This window comes from Pezoporus occidentalis, unplaced genomic scaffold (genome assembly GCF_034315485.1).
Source record: "Pezoporus occidentalis ecotype Australia unplaced genomic scaffold, CSIRO_AGI_Poc_V1 ctg99, whole genome shotgun sequence".
Taxonomy (NCBI): domain Eukaryota; kingdom Metazoa; phylum Chordata; class Aves; order Psittaciformes; family Psittacidae; genus Pezoporus; species Pezoporus occidentalis.
Genome location: NW_026916358.1, coordinates 2535638 through 2549461, shown reverse-complemented (window position 1 = coordinate 2549461; position 13824 = coordinate 2535638). Strand labels below are relative to the sequence as shown.

At 35.7% G+C, this 13824-nt stretch overlaps 1 protein-coding gene across 2 annotated transcripts in view; it reads left to right on the top strand.

The window, feature by feature from the left end:
* The window catches only part of MRPS9 (mitochondrial ribosomal protein S9), a 34331-nt gene extending 20955 nt beyond the window's left edge, over positions 1-13376 (top strand). For both annotated transcript variants that reach the window (XM_062606919.1, XM_062606920.1), the window contains 6 exons: positions 3358-3440; positions 6083-6158; positions 8835-9003; positions 10796-10904; positions 11694-11863; positions 13182-13376. In XM_062606919.1, coding sequence (XP_062462903.1) covers positions 3358-3440; positions 6083-6158; positions 8835-9003; positions 10796-10904; positions 11694-11863; positions 13182-13273 — 699 coding nt within the window. In that variant the 3' untranslated portion in view covers positions 13274-13376. The remainder of the gene's footprint in view (positions 1-3357; positions 3441-6082; positions 6159-8834; positions 9004-10795; positions 10905-11693; positions 11864-13181) is intronic.
* Positions 13377-13824: the final 448 nt, after the last annotated feature.

Sequence of the window (13824 nt, the reverse complement as noted above, 5' to 3'; positions counted from 1 at the left end):
AATATCATCTGCAGCATATTTTAACCAAAATATGAAGATATTTTTTATAATAAAAATCTGTCCTCCTAAGGTTTCATTTGCTGATTTCATCACTATTTTTTTTTTGCACAGTAAAACAAGATTTTATTTTGAGAAAGCATCCTTCTAGGTATGTGAAATTTGATCTCTCTGTTATAAATGGAAGCATTTCAGTGTATAGACAATCTTGTAAAATCAGCTATTTTGATTGTGTAATAGCTGAGTTTACAAGGCACACAGATGTGTACATTCATGAATTGGACTATTGAATTCTGAAGTGATTAGTAAAATCTTCACCTGTCAGCTTTGAAAAAGCAAGTGTGTCTTCAGAAGCTTTCTTTAGCCATTGGGGAGTTAAGATTTGTCAGATAAATTATTAGGCATTACATGTGATTCCTGATTTTGCAAAGGCTAATCCAACATACTTGAGTTCACACATGAGTGGTCCTTTTAGTCTGTTGACTTCATCTTTATACAGAGATTAAATACATGCATTAATTTTTTTTTTAATACTTCAAGCCAAAATTCTATTTCATAAGAGATGCAAGTCCACTTTCAGTGCCAGAAATATGCAGGAAATTATATTTAGTGATTTTCTTACACTTGGAAGTATTTTAAAATATTACTTTTTAATGTCATTTGACTTAATTTCCTGTGTAAAAGGTTTTCTGTAGGAATGGACATAATTACTGTAATTTAACAAGGACAGTTGAAAGAGATCATTGTAATTCTTAGAAGTGCACATTCTTGGAACTGAAATGGACTGTGGAGTGTTGGTATTCTTTGGGAATACAGAGGGAGGATCTTCAGGAAAATCTTGTTCCAGCTGTTGTAAAGCTTGCTCTTTCATTTTAACAACAAATTTCTGAGAGTAAAAACTACTGGATGGCAACCCATATCTCATTTTATTTGCCTGTGTTTGTTGGTAGTTTCTGAGTATGATGACAAAATCCTTACCTGAAAATCCTTCAGTTGCTGTTCAGAAGCAATTCTGACTGTAGTCAGTCTATCCCAGTCTAACAGTTGTGATTCCTTCCCTCTGCCCTTTTTTAAAGAACTGCTGTGTTTTTATTGAGCTCCTGGTTCATGTATTTTTCTGCTGACCATTCCAGTACATAAATGTATATGCTGGAGTGTAGTGAAGATGGTGGCTATTTGAGGGGGCAGACTGCAGACTGCTTTTGCCAGTTAGGAAGGTGACACTCGGTGCCTTGCAAAGGCAAGAGGTAAGCTGGGAGACTAGCACCAAAGTGGAAAACTTCCTTATACGTAAGACCTAGTAACCCAGTACCTCTTCTCATCATCTAACAGCAGAATGTTGTCTTCATGCCTGGTTTGGCTGCTCCCAAATGCAGAAGCTCGTGGAGCTTGGAGGAATCTTTAAGCCTGTTCCAAGCAGCTGAGGGAGAGCCACAGCACAGCGCTCTTTCCCCTCCCCTCCCTCTACAGTCCCAAACAGAACCTTTCGTACTGATTCTTTCTCATGTCTAACTACAGATGCCTAAAAATTGCCTAGTGTCAGGCACATCTCATGCCCTGTAACCCAAATCATGTTTGTGCCTTTAATGTATAGGCAGTAATTTTTGCAGCTTAATAGTCAGCTCTGAATGGAGATGTTAAGATTATTAGTGATGTGACATGCATCTTGCCCACAGTGATGCTGCAGTATCTTGTTATCTTAGAGATCTACAGATTATTTATGAGTTTTGGAAGTATTTGAAAATACGATTTCTTGTACTCTTTTATATATGTTTCCTGTGTTTGAAGATGGACTTTAAGTTGAAAAATTTACAGAGTTTCTATCTGATACAGTTATCTCTATAAAAAATAAAAGATTTCTGAAAGGTGTGCTACTATGATGAGAGGCTGCTACTATGGTGAGAGGCTGTCTCAAAAGCAGACAATTTTGTGCTTTAGGATTTTATACTGTAGTTATTCCAAAAGTGCTTTTGTTCCACTGTGCTGTTAAAAATGTCACCAATGGCCAGCATCAAAGACTTCAGTGAGTTGTCCTTATTTATTATTTATTATTTAAATGCTTTAACTGCCGCTCAGATACCAATCTGTTCTTAGTTCATACGCTTACAGTACAAATATTTTTAGTCTATGTGTGGGTGTATTATTAGTGGATAAATCAGCTTAAACACTAGGTGTTTATAACTAAGCAAAGGGGTTTTGTCTTGGCTTTTTCTTTTTAAATGCAAGCTGTTGCACATCCCAGTATTACGTTAAGAACTAATGTTTCATTGATTAACTTCTGAGCTAATGTTTCTTCTTTTACTGCTTTTTGTAAGTAATGCAAAGAAAAAAAAACCCTAACAGTTGTTTCCTGTGCTAATTCTTGCACCATAGTATCTGTGTAGTATTTGCTTATTAATCATTATATTAATAAGGTATATGATAGTGATAATAAACTATTTTCACTTGTTAATGGAAGTAAACTATTTGACAAATAAGTACTTTGTTGTAGTACAGCAATCCTATTTTGTTTCAATATCACTTAAAATTATTTCTCCAAATACTCCTATTAAACTTGTGATTTGAATCAGTGTTGTAGTTCAGAGTATTAGATGTTGTATTTCAGAACCAGGTATCTCTGAAAGTTTTTTAACTGGGAAAAAACCCTGAAAATACTTAATTAAAAATGTGTTTCTTCTGTGATATTTTCAGTGTGAATTTCTGGAGTATTTTTTTCCTTTTGTTTTTCTGAAGTGGTAAATAGCTGTCACAGCATTGTTTGAAAATAATAGCATAGATAAGAATTTTGAGGGGAAAAAATAATCAAAATTCAGATTAAATATATCTGTAACATTTGAAAGAACAGAAGCTCTGATTATGGTAAATATACAGCTTTGTGTGTCCCTATAGACATGCCTGGGGAAGAGGGAGTTTTGGCTGATGCAGACCACCAATAAAGCTCACACTCTTAAAAGTACAAAACTCTTAACTAAATTAAACCTTGTCAGTATTTTAAGGAAGTCAAACTAAACTGTAGATGCACTGATGAAATTATTGTGCAGTATATCCATTATATGAATCTAGTCTGTATACAGTTGAGATTTTTTTTTAAAAGCATATGATCCTTTGCTGAAAAATAGCTGAATTAAAAATTAATTATTTTTGACCTGCCTATGAAAATATTATATATACTGCCTAAATTTTTACTGGTTTAGGTTTAACTTGCTGTATTCTCTTTTTGTCAAGAGCTCTGCTTGTTTTCCAACCCCTGCATTTTTAAGTGTTTGGAGAGTAAAACCACATAAGCATGTGTTTTAAATAACAAAATTTAAATATTAAATGGAAAAGTGCATTTAAGTACTTTTTATATATGCATTTTAGGACACATATGAAAAATTGCTGAACGTTCAGAAGTATGAAGATGAACTGACAGCTGAAGACTTACCTCCTCAGAAGGAAAAAAAGTAAGTTTTCAGTTAGACTGAATATTGATTAAAATGCTTCCATATGTTGTTTTGGCACTTCTTGTGGGTCGCCACGCTACCTGCCTTTTATTCCACAAGAACATTTTCAGACTTTTTCCCTATTCCTTGCCTAATATTTGCATGGTAATTTCAGGTTGAAAAGACTTACCCGTAGTATGTATGTTTGCAGTGCTTGCTTCTCACTGTTTGAATAGGCACACCCCTCACCCCCCACCTCCATTTCTCTTGTTCTTTAATATCTTCCTGCTCTTTTCAATATTCTCTCCTATATAAAAGTTTGATTTGAAAATGAGTGTATACAGAATTCTGTTTTTTTTTTGTAGATGAAGTTTTCTAATTATTTCTTTATTAAAGATTTTTGAAAAAGGAGATAATTTATTTGTAATAAAATAAGGTCTTTAAAAGTACCTAAGAAGTTGTTTATCTGTTGGAAAAATCCTAAAGCCTATGGCTCTTTCATTAATAACAGCTCTTGAATGTTTTTTCTTACCAATATTCAACTTGAAGAGTATCAAAATTCTTCTAATGGCTTTGAACAGGTAAATCATCAAAAGCTATATTAATTTTAGGAAGTTTATTTGGTTGGGGTTGTTTAAATACCACCATTATTAGTAACTGAATTTAGTTTATCTTCTTTTTCCTCTTTAACTACTGTGGTATGCACAGGGAGATCTTTTCAGCTAGTTAACCAATGGACAGAAAAAATACATGTCAACCAGAAGAAGCTATGGGAGATGCTGCAGTTGATTGTTTCTTAGTGCATACAGTCAGCATTGTCTTTGAACTGGATATATGCTTTAAGAACTGTTTGCTTCTCTTAGGCTATACTCTTCATTTTCTATTTTGAGGGGGGTTTGCAAGGATTTTATGTTAGAGTATTAAAACAAGGAAGTCTTTAAAAGAAATGGATACAGCTAGAAAGTTTTGATTTTGGCATTTATTGCTTTTCTGTATAGTTAGTTTTTCACTGTTCAAGTTATTTTTATCTTTGTTCTTGCTGTGTGATTTCTAGCCAGATTTATGTGCTGTTCCAGATCCACATCATATTAGTTTATTATTTGTTAATTTCAGACATTTGTTATTTGTGTTAGAAAGGATTAATTTGCTGAGATTATTTCAGTTTCTTGTGTAACAGAGGTTCATGTTTCTTCATGGTACAAATAGTGTCCTATGACCCACATAATGTTTTATCATAGATTCATGTTAGCTTCCGAGCAGACAAGGAAATGAATTTAGTTTCTTGGTGTATGCTGCTGAAAAATAACCTGACTCCTTACGGAGCTCAGCCAGTGCATTTACTGATGTGAAAAATGACCTAAAGCCCGTCAGAGATGAAAGGTTTTTTCCCTGTTAGGTTTGTAAAAGCTCAGAGAATTTAGAGGTTTTTTGAGACCTATTTTCCACACTGGATATGGTACTTCCTCTGAGATTAGTTTGGATAATTCATCTGTGAAGTATAGGTAAAGTCTTGGTGGGAAGGGCTATTTTGTTTTTCTTTTTCCCCAGAAAATGATCTATTGTGGACCCATTCTACAATACTAACTGTAGGGTTAGGACCTGATCTTGAAGTACTTTAAATTTACAGCTTTTCACATGTAAAAAATTTCACTGACTTCACTGGAAGTAGTGATATGTAAATGTAAGTATATACTTGAGTCTCTCAGGATTGGAAGCTTTTTAAAATTATTGTTAAACCCAGCATCATTTCTAAATAAACGTTTCTTGTACCCTGACTCAGAAAAGCATTAAAATATATACTTAAGAAGAAGTACTACTTAAAATCAACCTTCAGAAGGAGTGCTTTCTGAATCACAGCTTCCTTAATGCTGCTGAAAACATTCATTAAGATTGTTTCTAAAAAACCTGAAGAGGAAAGAAACTATTTGCAACTTTGCCTTAAATTTAGCTGATAATCTTGGCATATATATTTATGGTGGCATTCTGTTTAGTTGGTCAGTTTGTATCATAGGCATTTCATAAAGATTTTTTTCAAGCATTGTTTTTTCTTTGTGTTAGCACCTCCATATGAGGCTATATTCTTAGAAATTTCTGCTTTTGCTATCATCAGTGCAGTTTCTGAGCAGGTCAAGATTACACAGTAGACGGCATACAGTGTGTCACTGCTGCAGTAGTACTTTGACTATGCTTAGTGCTAGTGGAGTTTTTTGTATTGATTGGAAGAGTAAAGACCGGAGGCAATATTCTGTTAATTTAGAATCTGATTTTTAGCATTCTGCCTTTGATTTTGTTCTTTGCTGCTTGTAAGCCAAAGTTTTCCTAGCAGCAGCCCTGTAAAACTAAGTCCTAAGTTATGGGGAAGATTGTTCACTATTACAGTATTACTCTAGCTCAGTCTTGGACTTTGATAATATGAATAATGCATAACTGATACTCTTAATTTTCATGTGGTTAATTCAATACGTGAAGTTACTTCCTTGTCAAAAGATAGATCTTTTAAAATCAATGTAGGCTTTCTTATGTTTACTATAGGAATGTGATCAGTATTCATTTATACTGGAAAATGTATTTCTGAAGGAAGACTGACTTATATGTGGTCCTTTGTGATGTAACTCTAATTGCATGGTTAATTAAAGGGAGAATATATGTGATATTTTAAACAGAAACCTGGCTGGCAGCAGATGGCTGACTAAGATTGAATTGGAAGAAATGTTGTTAGAAAAACTGTCAGATAATGATGTAAGTAATTAATCTTTCTAATCTTAAGGAGGCTTGTGTCTTAAAAATATGAACTCTGGGTGCTTTTCTGGGTGCTGAAAAGGTACTGTGCAGAACAGAAGCAGGTGCTCTTCAAAAAGAATTCTCCTCTTTCTCATAAAGTTTGTATGTGCTCACAGCACTGTCGCATTCGTTTTCAAGAAAAGTGAGCTGTGTTGCTTTTTTATCTAGCACAGTACAAAACTGTTAAGGATTTTCCATTGTTAACTAACATAATTCAGATTTTCTCTTGGTAACATTGTGAGGTCTAAGGCACTTTTCCTTGTAATCTAATTATGTAGTCAGGAGTATGGTAGCACTTTATAATAGACATAAATAATCATTTATTCTAGTTACAGATGAAAGACAGAGCTAAAACCTCTGTTGCTTATTGTAGAGGAGGGGTAAATGTTCAAGACGGGAGACATGGTGGTTTTCTGTAATGGTAAACCACAGAAATGAGGGGTTCTTGTTCTTACTGATTGGCTACAGAATCAAATACCAAAACCAAGATACAGAGCTATACAGATCTATGGTATGATACAGTAATCTGGTTATATTCTCCTTGATATGAATATTATGGCGGGAGAGAGGAGGGTTTTGCAGTTTCCCAGGATCTGCAAACCCTGTCACTGTCTAGATTTGTAGTCCTTCTTTACATGTATCTCTGGGAATAAGACTGTATACATCCTGATAGTCGTACACTTTTTCTCAGAGCTTTTTCCTACAGTCCCCTAAATAGCATTAAATTTGTTAACAGCAGGTTCAATCTATGGGGCGAGCTTCAGTTTTCTTTTGGAATTTTAAGCTTGAATATGATAGTACCAGAGAATATAACACTATTTGTCTGAACATCTCAAGTATTTTCTCACCTAGAGAAACAGTGTTCTTCAGTGTCTTCTGTCCTGTGGACAGCATCATTGCAAAAGTAGCATAATAGCAGCAAACATGCCATTTGCTCACTTGTCATCCAGAGCAGTAACATGTGATGGCTTCCTTGTCTGTGGGCAATGTGAAAAGGTCTCAAGCAGATTGTGTTCCATAAGCATTAATTAGAAATCACTGTTGTAAATTCTCCATCCTGGGTTAGGCAGGAGACTTCCTCTGTCTTGTAACTGCTTCTTCTGTGAGTCACTTCAGTGTTTTCAGTGCCTCCTCCATTTGGCATAGCTGTTTTTCCTCTTAGAGTGCCAGGAACTGATCTAGTTGTACAACCAGTTTAGTCCTTCGCTGCTTGGGTTTTGTACATTCTACAGCTGTAAAAGCAGACTGCACTAAACTTAAAAAAAGACAATAATCCAGAAAACGCCCAACAAACAAAAAACCCAACTCCAACACACACCCCCCCCCCCAAACCAAACCAACAAAAAACAAACAGAAACCTCCCAAAACAAACCCAGAGCTTTTTAACTGATCTCTCACATGTAAGACCACAAAGCCTCAGCCTATAGAATAAAACATGTATTTGAAATGTCTCCATATGAGCTACCGATCTTACCTGCTCAAATTCTTGTATTTTGCCATTGCAACAAAATTTTCTGTGGTGTTTGCATGATTAAACAAAATCAGAGCTGTTTGTATTTTTTTCCCTTTGCACTCTGCAAGTGAACTGTTGGAAGCTTTCTGCATCTGTAGCCTCTACAATTTTTTAATGTTTGTATTTCTGTTCTTCAAAGGCTTTACCACGTCTGTGTCATATCATTAGAAGTAACTTTCTAAGTGATGTCAGAGTTTAGGGACTATTGCTCAGTTACGAGAAAAGTATTAATTTTGTGCAGAAGGCTTTGGTAATGGAGAGAAGAAAAAACACTTTTAATAGCAGCTTGTAAGTAAAGGTAGCTTCAAAAGTAAGGTTATGCTATCTCTATGAGAAATCCATTTTAGTTCATAGCATACCTTTATATCCAGTGAGCAGCTGTCCGGTGCTCCTGCAGTAACACTTCGTAACAGGACATCCCAGCTTTTAGCACAAATGGGTTAACACAGTGGTGTTTACTCTTTAATCACGTGTTGAAGAACTTTGGTGGGGGTGTAAGGGGGAAGGAGAACCACACAGTAGCAAAGGATAATTTATTTCAAGAGGTTGCCCTTTAAGTCAAGTATCTCTTGAATTTTTAAATAGCTTGATTGTTCGGTTTTAAAGGAAATCATAAACATTAAAGTAACTCAGCTTGAACAGCCAAAGATAGATAGATAGGTATTTCCTGTATATATTATGAAATATAATCATTTAAGAGGTTCAGTTTAGTGCAATAAAATTATTTCCAAGTCAATGAACATGCTAACTTACTGAAAACGAGGTGAAAATCTTTTCCTTTTGCCATTTTAATGAAACAATAATAAAAGAATGAAGACCCCCTCAATGTTTTCTTTTCAAAAGTGACATGAACTTCATTCTAATACAATAATCCTGTATCACAAAGGGGTTGGTTATGCTTTGAATTAAAGTTTCATTGTTGCCCGAAGAAAGAAATAGGTATCTTTAGTCACACAGAAAATGATGCATGCTGTTCTTAAATCAGCATGTAGGTGCAAAAGTGTCATCTTGTCAGAAATCATCAATAAAAGTGAAGTAGGAAAGATCAATTATATAAAAATAGAAAGTTTTAGCAAATGCAATTACACTCGCATTCTTTAATGAAGTCTTGTTGTCCTCAGTATTCAAGGTTTATTCAACTCTTGCAAAAATTGATGACGTTGCCACGTGGTGACATCGAAGAGAAGTATATACAGAAGTTTACCAAAGAAGTTCCTGTGCAGTTACAAAAGGTAGTTATTGAGCCCTTGAAGTATGATGAGCGAGGAGTGGCCTTCAGCACTGGTGAAGGTAATAATTTCAAGTTGGTTGGTAATGATGCAGAATTTTTTTCCCCTTCACACTGCTTTCTTTGTAATATGTATAATGCTGCTGAAGGTGTCACTACTTCATTTTATATGCTTACGTGTATATTGCATGTATGATTGTTCATTATGGTATGGCTTACTAAGTTATGACATGGCCTGGTAGCAAAGTGGAAAGTTTTAGCACAGAGTCTATCAACTGTTAGTTTTATCTGTATTTCTGTACAGTAGTGCCTCAGTAGAGAGGATCCCGTTGTGCTACATGTTGTAGGATGCAAAAGGACTTTAATTTCTGGCAAGAGTGGACTTGAACATAAAGGGCAAGGGACCGGGAGAGTACAAACCCCTATGGAGAATTCAATGGATGTAACAGTGTTGTTATACTGTTACTATATATTACATGGATGTAACACTGGTATAGAAGTGGCATGCTTAGGCCACTAAGTAACCTGTATCATGACTTTTGTATGCAGTCCAGCAAAGGAGAACTTTGAAGATACCAAGGAGGAGCCTGGATATTTACAAACAGCCTACAAGCATGCAAAATAGGAATTCCTAAGTTTTTTTAACAAGTGGATGACCAGAGCTAACTGTGGGATGGAGACAGGAATTAGTCATTGCCATCACCAAGACAGAGGTGATGTTAGAGAAAAGCCGTGAAGGTTTCTATCCTCTAAACACCGCTTGCTTATGTTTTTAGTGGAGGGAAGAATGATATATGATATGAGTGATTGCCTAGAAAAAGTAGTGTAGCGACAACGTGTAGGAAAGTCTGACTTGATGAACAAAGCATGTGTGTGCGCACACATTTTATGCTGTATGTTCAAGAGGAGCCTTAGAGGTGATGTGTATTCTTAAGCAGCAAACAGCAGATGAGAATAAGAAAAAAGGTTGCAGAGAATCTGAGGGCAAAATGGCTAGAGAGCTCTGTTCTAGCTGGGTTGGCTTCAAGATGATATGACAACAAGGAGAGGCTAGAGTGCAAATCTGGGGTTTAATCCACACTGATTTTCAGTAGTCCCTTCAGAACAGTAGTTATTGAAGCTTGATAAACATACAGCCCATCTTATTTAAGAAAAGCCGTAAGAATTTAAGTTCAAGAACAGTCTTGTGTCCCATCACCCTCCTAAACTGAGAAAAACATCTAATTTTTTCATAATTCCTTTATCAGAATGCTTCCTTCCTTTGTGCTTCAGAAAACTGGTCTTAGGCTGTAGCACAGGGAGTTTATCCTGGTTTAACTTGAAGCTAATGCAGTTAGAGAGCTAACTGTAAGTAGTAATTTCTGAGGAAGCTATGCCAACTGATGCATAGGCATTGCTTATACGAGTATAATTAAAATGTTAACCGCTCCCATGTGAATATCCTTAAACTTCCGTACCTTTCTATGATTTTATAAAGTATTTTAATATTACTAGAAAATGTACTTACAGTAAACACGGGAGTTCAACAAGCTGTTTATTTTCATATACATGACATCACCAGGTCAAGAAAATGTCCTGACCTACTGAAGTTATGGGAGGTAGAGTGTTACTTTTACCTCCTCCCAACACACACTCCCCACCTCTTTGACAGACATGAGTACAAATATTGAAAGCTAGTTGTGTATTGCTTGTATTTATTTCCTGCACTTAATTTTTGTTGTTGTTGTTACCTCAGCATCCAAAAAGAAACAGCTGATACAGTATGAAAGTGTTGAGAGTTGCTTAACTTTCTGGGCACTTGAAGTTCTGTGGAATATTGAAGCCTCATAACAGATTTGGCTTAATTCCTTTAAGGTAGAAGAAAAACTGCAAGAGCTACTGCAGTAGTGTATGACAATGGGAGTGGAAAAGTTACAGTGAATGGAACAGACATTTTACATTACTTCCCAGTGCTGCAGGACAGGTGAGAGCACTTTGGAATGCTGTATTCTTACTTAAGTTACTCGAGCAAAAGTCATGCCATGCAATTATATATTTGGTTCTGTGTTCCACCACAGAGTTGATGCTTTTTTTCTTCGTTTTGTCTTGTTTTTCCTCCTAGTTTTCAGGAGTCAGTAGTATAAGAACTGCTAGGGAAGCCTTGCTCTGTGTTTCTTGTCTCTCCCTTTCTGAAGGGATGCAAAACCCAAGAGCACAGGTATTTGGTGAAATTTTGTTCCCTGCTTGCAGTTTATTAAAAAAAAAATACACAATGTCTTTTAAGTGCTTCCTGAGAGATTTGCAGATTGTACGTGGCATACAGTAACACAGTGGAGGCAAGCAAGGTGAGACACTTCATGTAAAGCTTCAGATATTGGAGGATGAGCACAGTCTAATATAGAGACGACCTCTCATAAGGCTGACATGAGGTTTCTATCCCTCATGTGATTTTTATTTTTCCTGAGCTCAGGAATAAAGTGAGAGATTGCTCAGTTTTAATATCCAGAGTTGAAGGATCTTGGCATTTATAGATACTTTTGTTTCACTAATTAGTTGTAAAATTGAACTTAAAATACTCACTGTTGTCAGTTTCTAGCTGCTGATTTCCCATTGATTTAGTTGGTATCAGTAGGAAATTAGAGATACAAATGTCTTTCTGGATCTCTGCCTGAAAGTTAACTGTTTTCATATATATTATGATAAGAAATGTACATAGCATGTTACTTTATATACATGTATATATTTTATTATTATTATTTATTTTTATTTTTAGAGAACAGTTGTTGTTCCCTTTCCAGTTTCTCGACAGAATTGGAAAACATGATATGGTTTGCACAGTCTCTGGTGGAGGAAGATCAGCACAGGCTGGAGCAATACGTTTAGCCTCTGCAAAAGCCTTAAGGAGCTTTGTGACAGAAAAGGAGGTGGAATTCATGAGGCTAGGTAGGACTGAAATTACCTCAGCATTTTTTAATGTGCTCTGATAATTAACGGAATTAATACGAGGATCATTTAGGATCAGATAGCGCAGATTTGAGTAAATAATCCCAGTGAAACCTTGTATATTTTATGAAGGGATTTTCTTTTACTTTTAAGTTGTTTTTGCTTGTTTCATAGCATCCTTTGTGTACAATTTGGAATGACTTTTTGAGCATTCTTTCCATCTGTTCATGACCTCTGTTACGTCTGTTAACCATCTTCTATTGCGAAAACATAGAATTACAACTCATGAATGTGTACTCGCTATAACAAATCTTGATCAGGCATTATTGAGCTATAAGGTATTAAGATTGTATTTTGTTTTACTTGATTAGTTGCATCTTACTGATGTTTAAAAAGTTTTATTCTAGAGGGTTAGCTTTGAAGGGATAGTAGTGAGCATAAACTTACTACACGCAACTAACCAGACTGAAAGAGTTTCTTTATTGCTTTATTTAGAGGTTACAAGCTACCTGGGATAAAATAGAAATTGAGTAACTGCAGTATTTGGTGCTTCTCAGTGATTAGATGCCATACTGTTTCAGCAAATAAAGAATAATCATAATTTAGCTTTTAACTATGCTCTTTCTGGGCTCTTAGGGAGACATACCAGTGTGCATTACTGGCAGAACAACTATGATTTTTTTTCACTCTATTGCCATCCATGGAAGTAAAGCTATCTTCATGCTAGTATCGTTGCAACAAGACCTACTGACAAGTATGACTTGCTAGGAATACTCCTGTAAACTGACGCTGTATTGAGTTGGGTGTCTGTAATGACATCAGCATAATTCTGAACATGTTTTGGACACTGCCAAATATACTTTGGAAACACTAAGTGCACTTTAAAGCAGTGGTCTCCAAAGTGGGGTGTGTGCATCCTGGTGTTGTGCAAGATGCACCGTGGGAGTACAGGAAGAAAATACTAGAATTTTGGTAGTCTATATAATTTCTAAATTAATAAATACACATATATTGGGGGTGCATGCTGAGAAAGTTTGGACACCACTGCTGTAAAGGCTTAAGCAGTATAGATATAAAATAGTGTGGGATTGTACTGGTTTGTAAAGTAAAATGTAAAGAAATTTCAGTTACTGAAGAAAAGTTGACATGCTAGAGGATCTGGTGAAATTCATTTCCCTGTGTTTTATATTGAATCTTTATCCTTCTAGATGTTCCAATTCATATGCGAAATTATTGGCTGCCTTCGATCCCCCACATGTAGTATATCTAATATTAACTAGTAACAGTAAACAAATGGGTGCTTGTCTGTGTTTTGTAGCTGGACTACTAACGTATGACCCACGTGTGAAGGAGCGAAAAAAGCCTGGTCAGGAGGGAGCCAGACGGAAATTCACCTGGAAAAAGCGATAAGTCTGAGTATTTAAAGAACAACAGAGTGCTGCCAGAATTCCAGAACATACTGATTTATGATTTAAAACTGTTGTATAAATATATTTAGTAATAAAGATATTTTTTTCCATTGTAACGACCACCTTCTCTTTGTTCCAAAAACAATAAGCAACTTTCTTTAAATTTACTTAGAATTGCAGAAAACAGTGATGTGGTTTGCCAAAATGCTACATCTGAAATAATAGGGTGAGTGCCAGCTTTGCATCTTAGCTCCCCTGAAGTCAGTAATGATTTATGAAACTGTTGCTAGATTGTAACTTCTAAAAATCAGTCTATTTGTTTAATGACTTGACTATTTAAATTCTGGAATGAGGCAGCTCGTAACCAGGTATTTGGACAGCTTTGACGTGCCTCCCTTTCTGCCTCATATGTATCTGAGGATTAGTGACAACTTCCCACCTAACTGTGGTGGAGTCAAGAAAGTAGCGAGAACGGTACTGACAATTGAGGGGATGTTGAGAAAGGAACAGTCACGGAGCATAACCTTTGCATGTGGAATCAGTTGTCTTCAG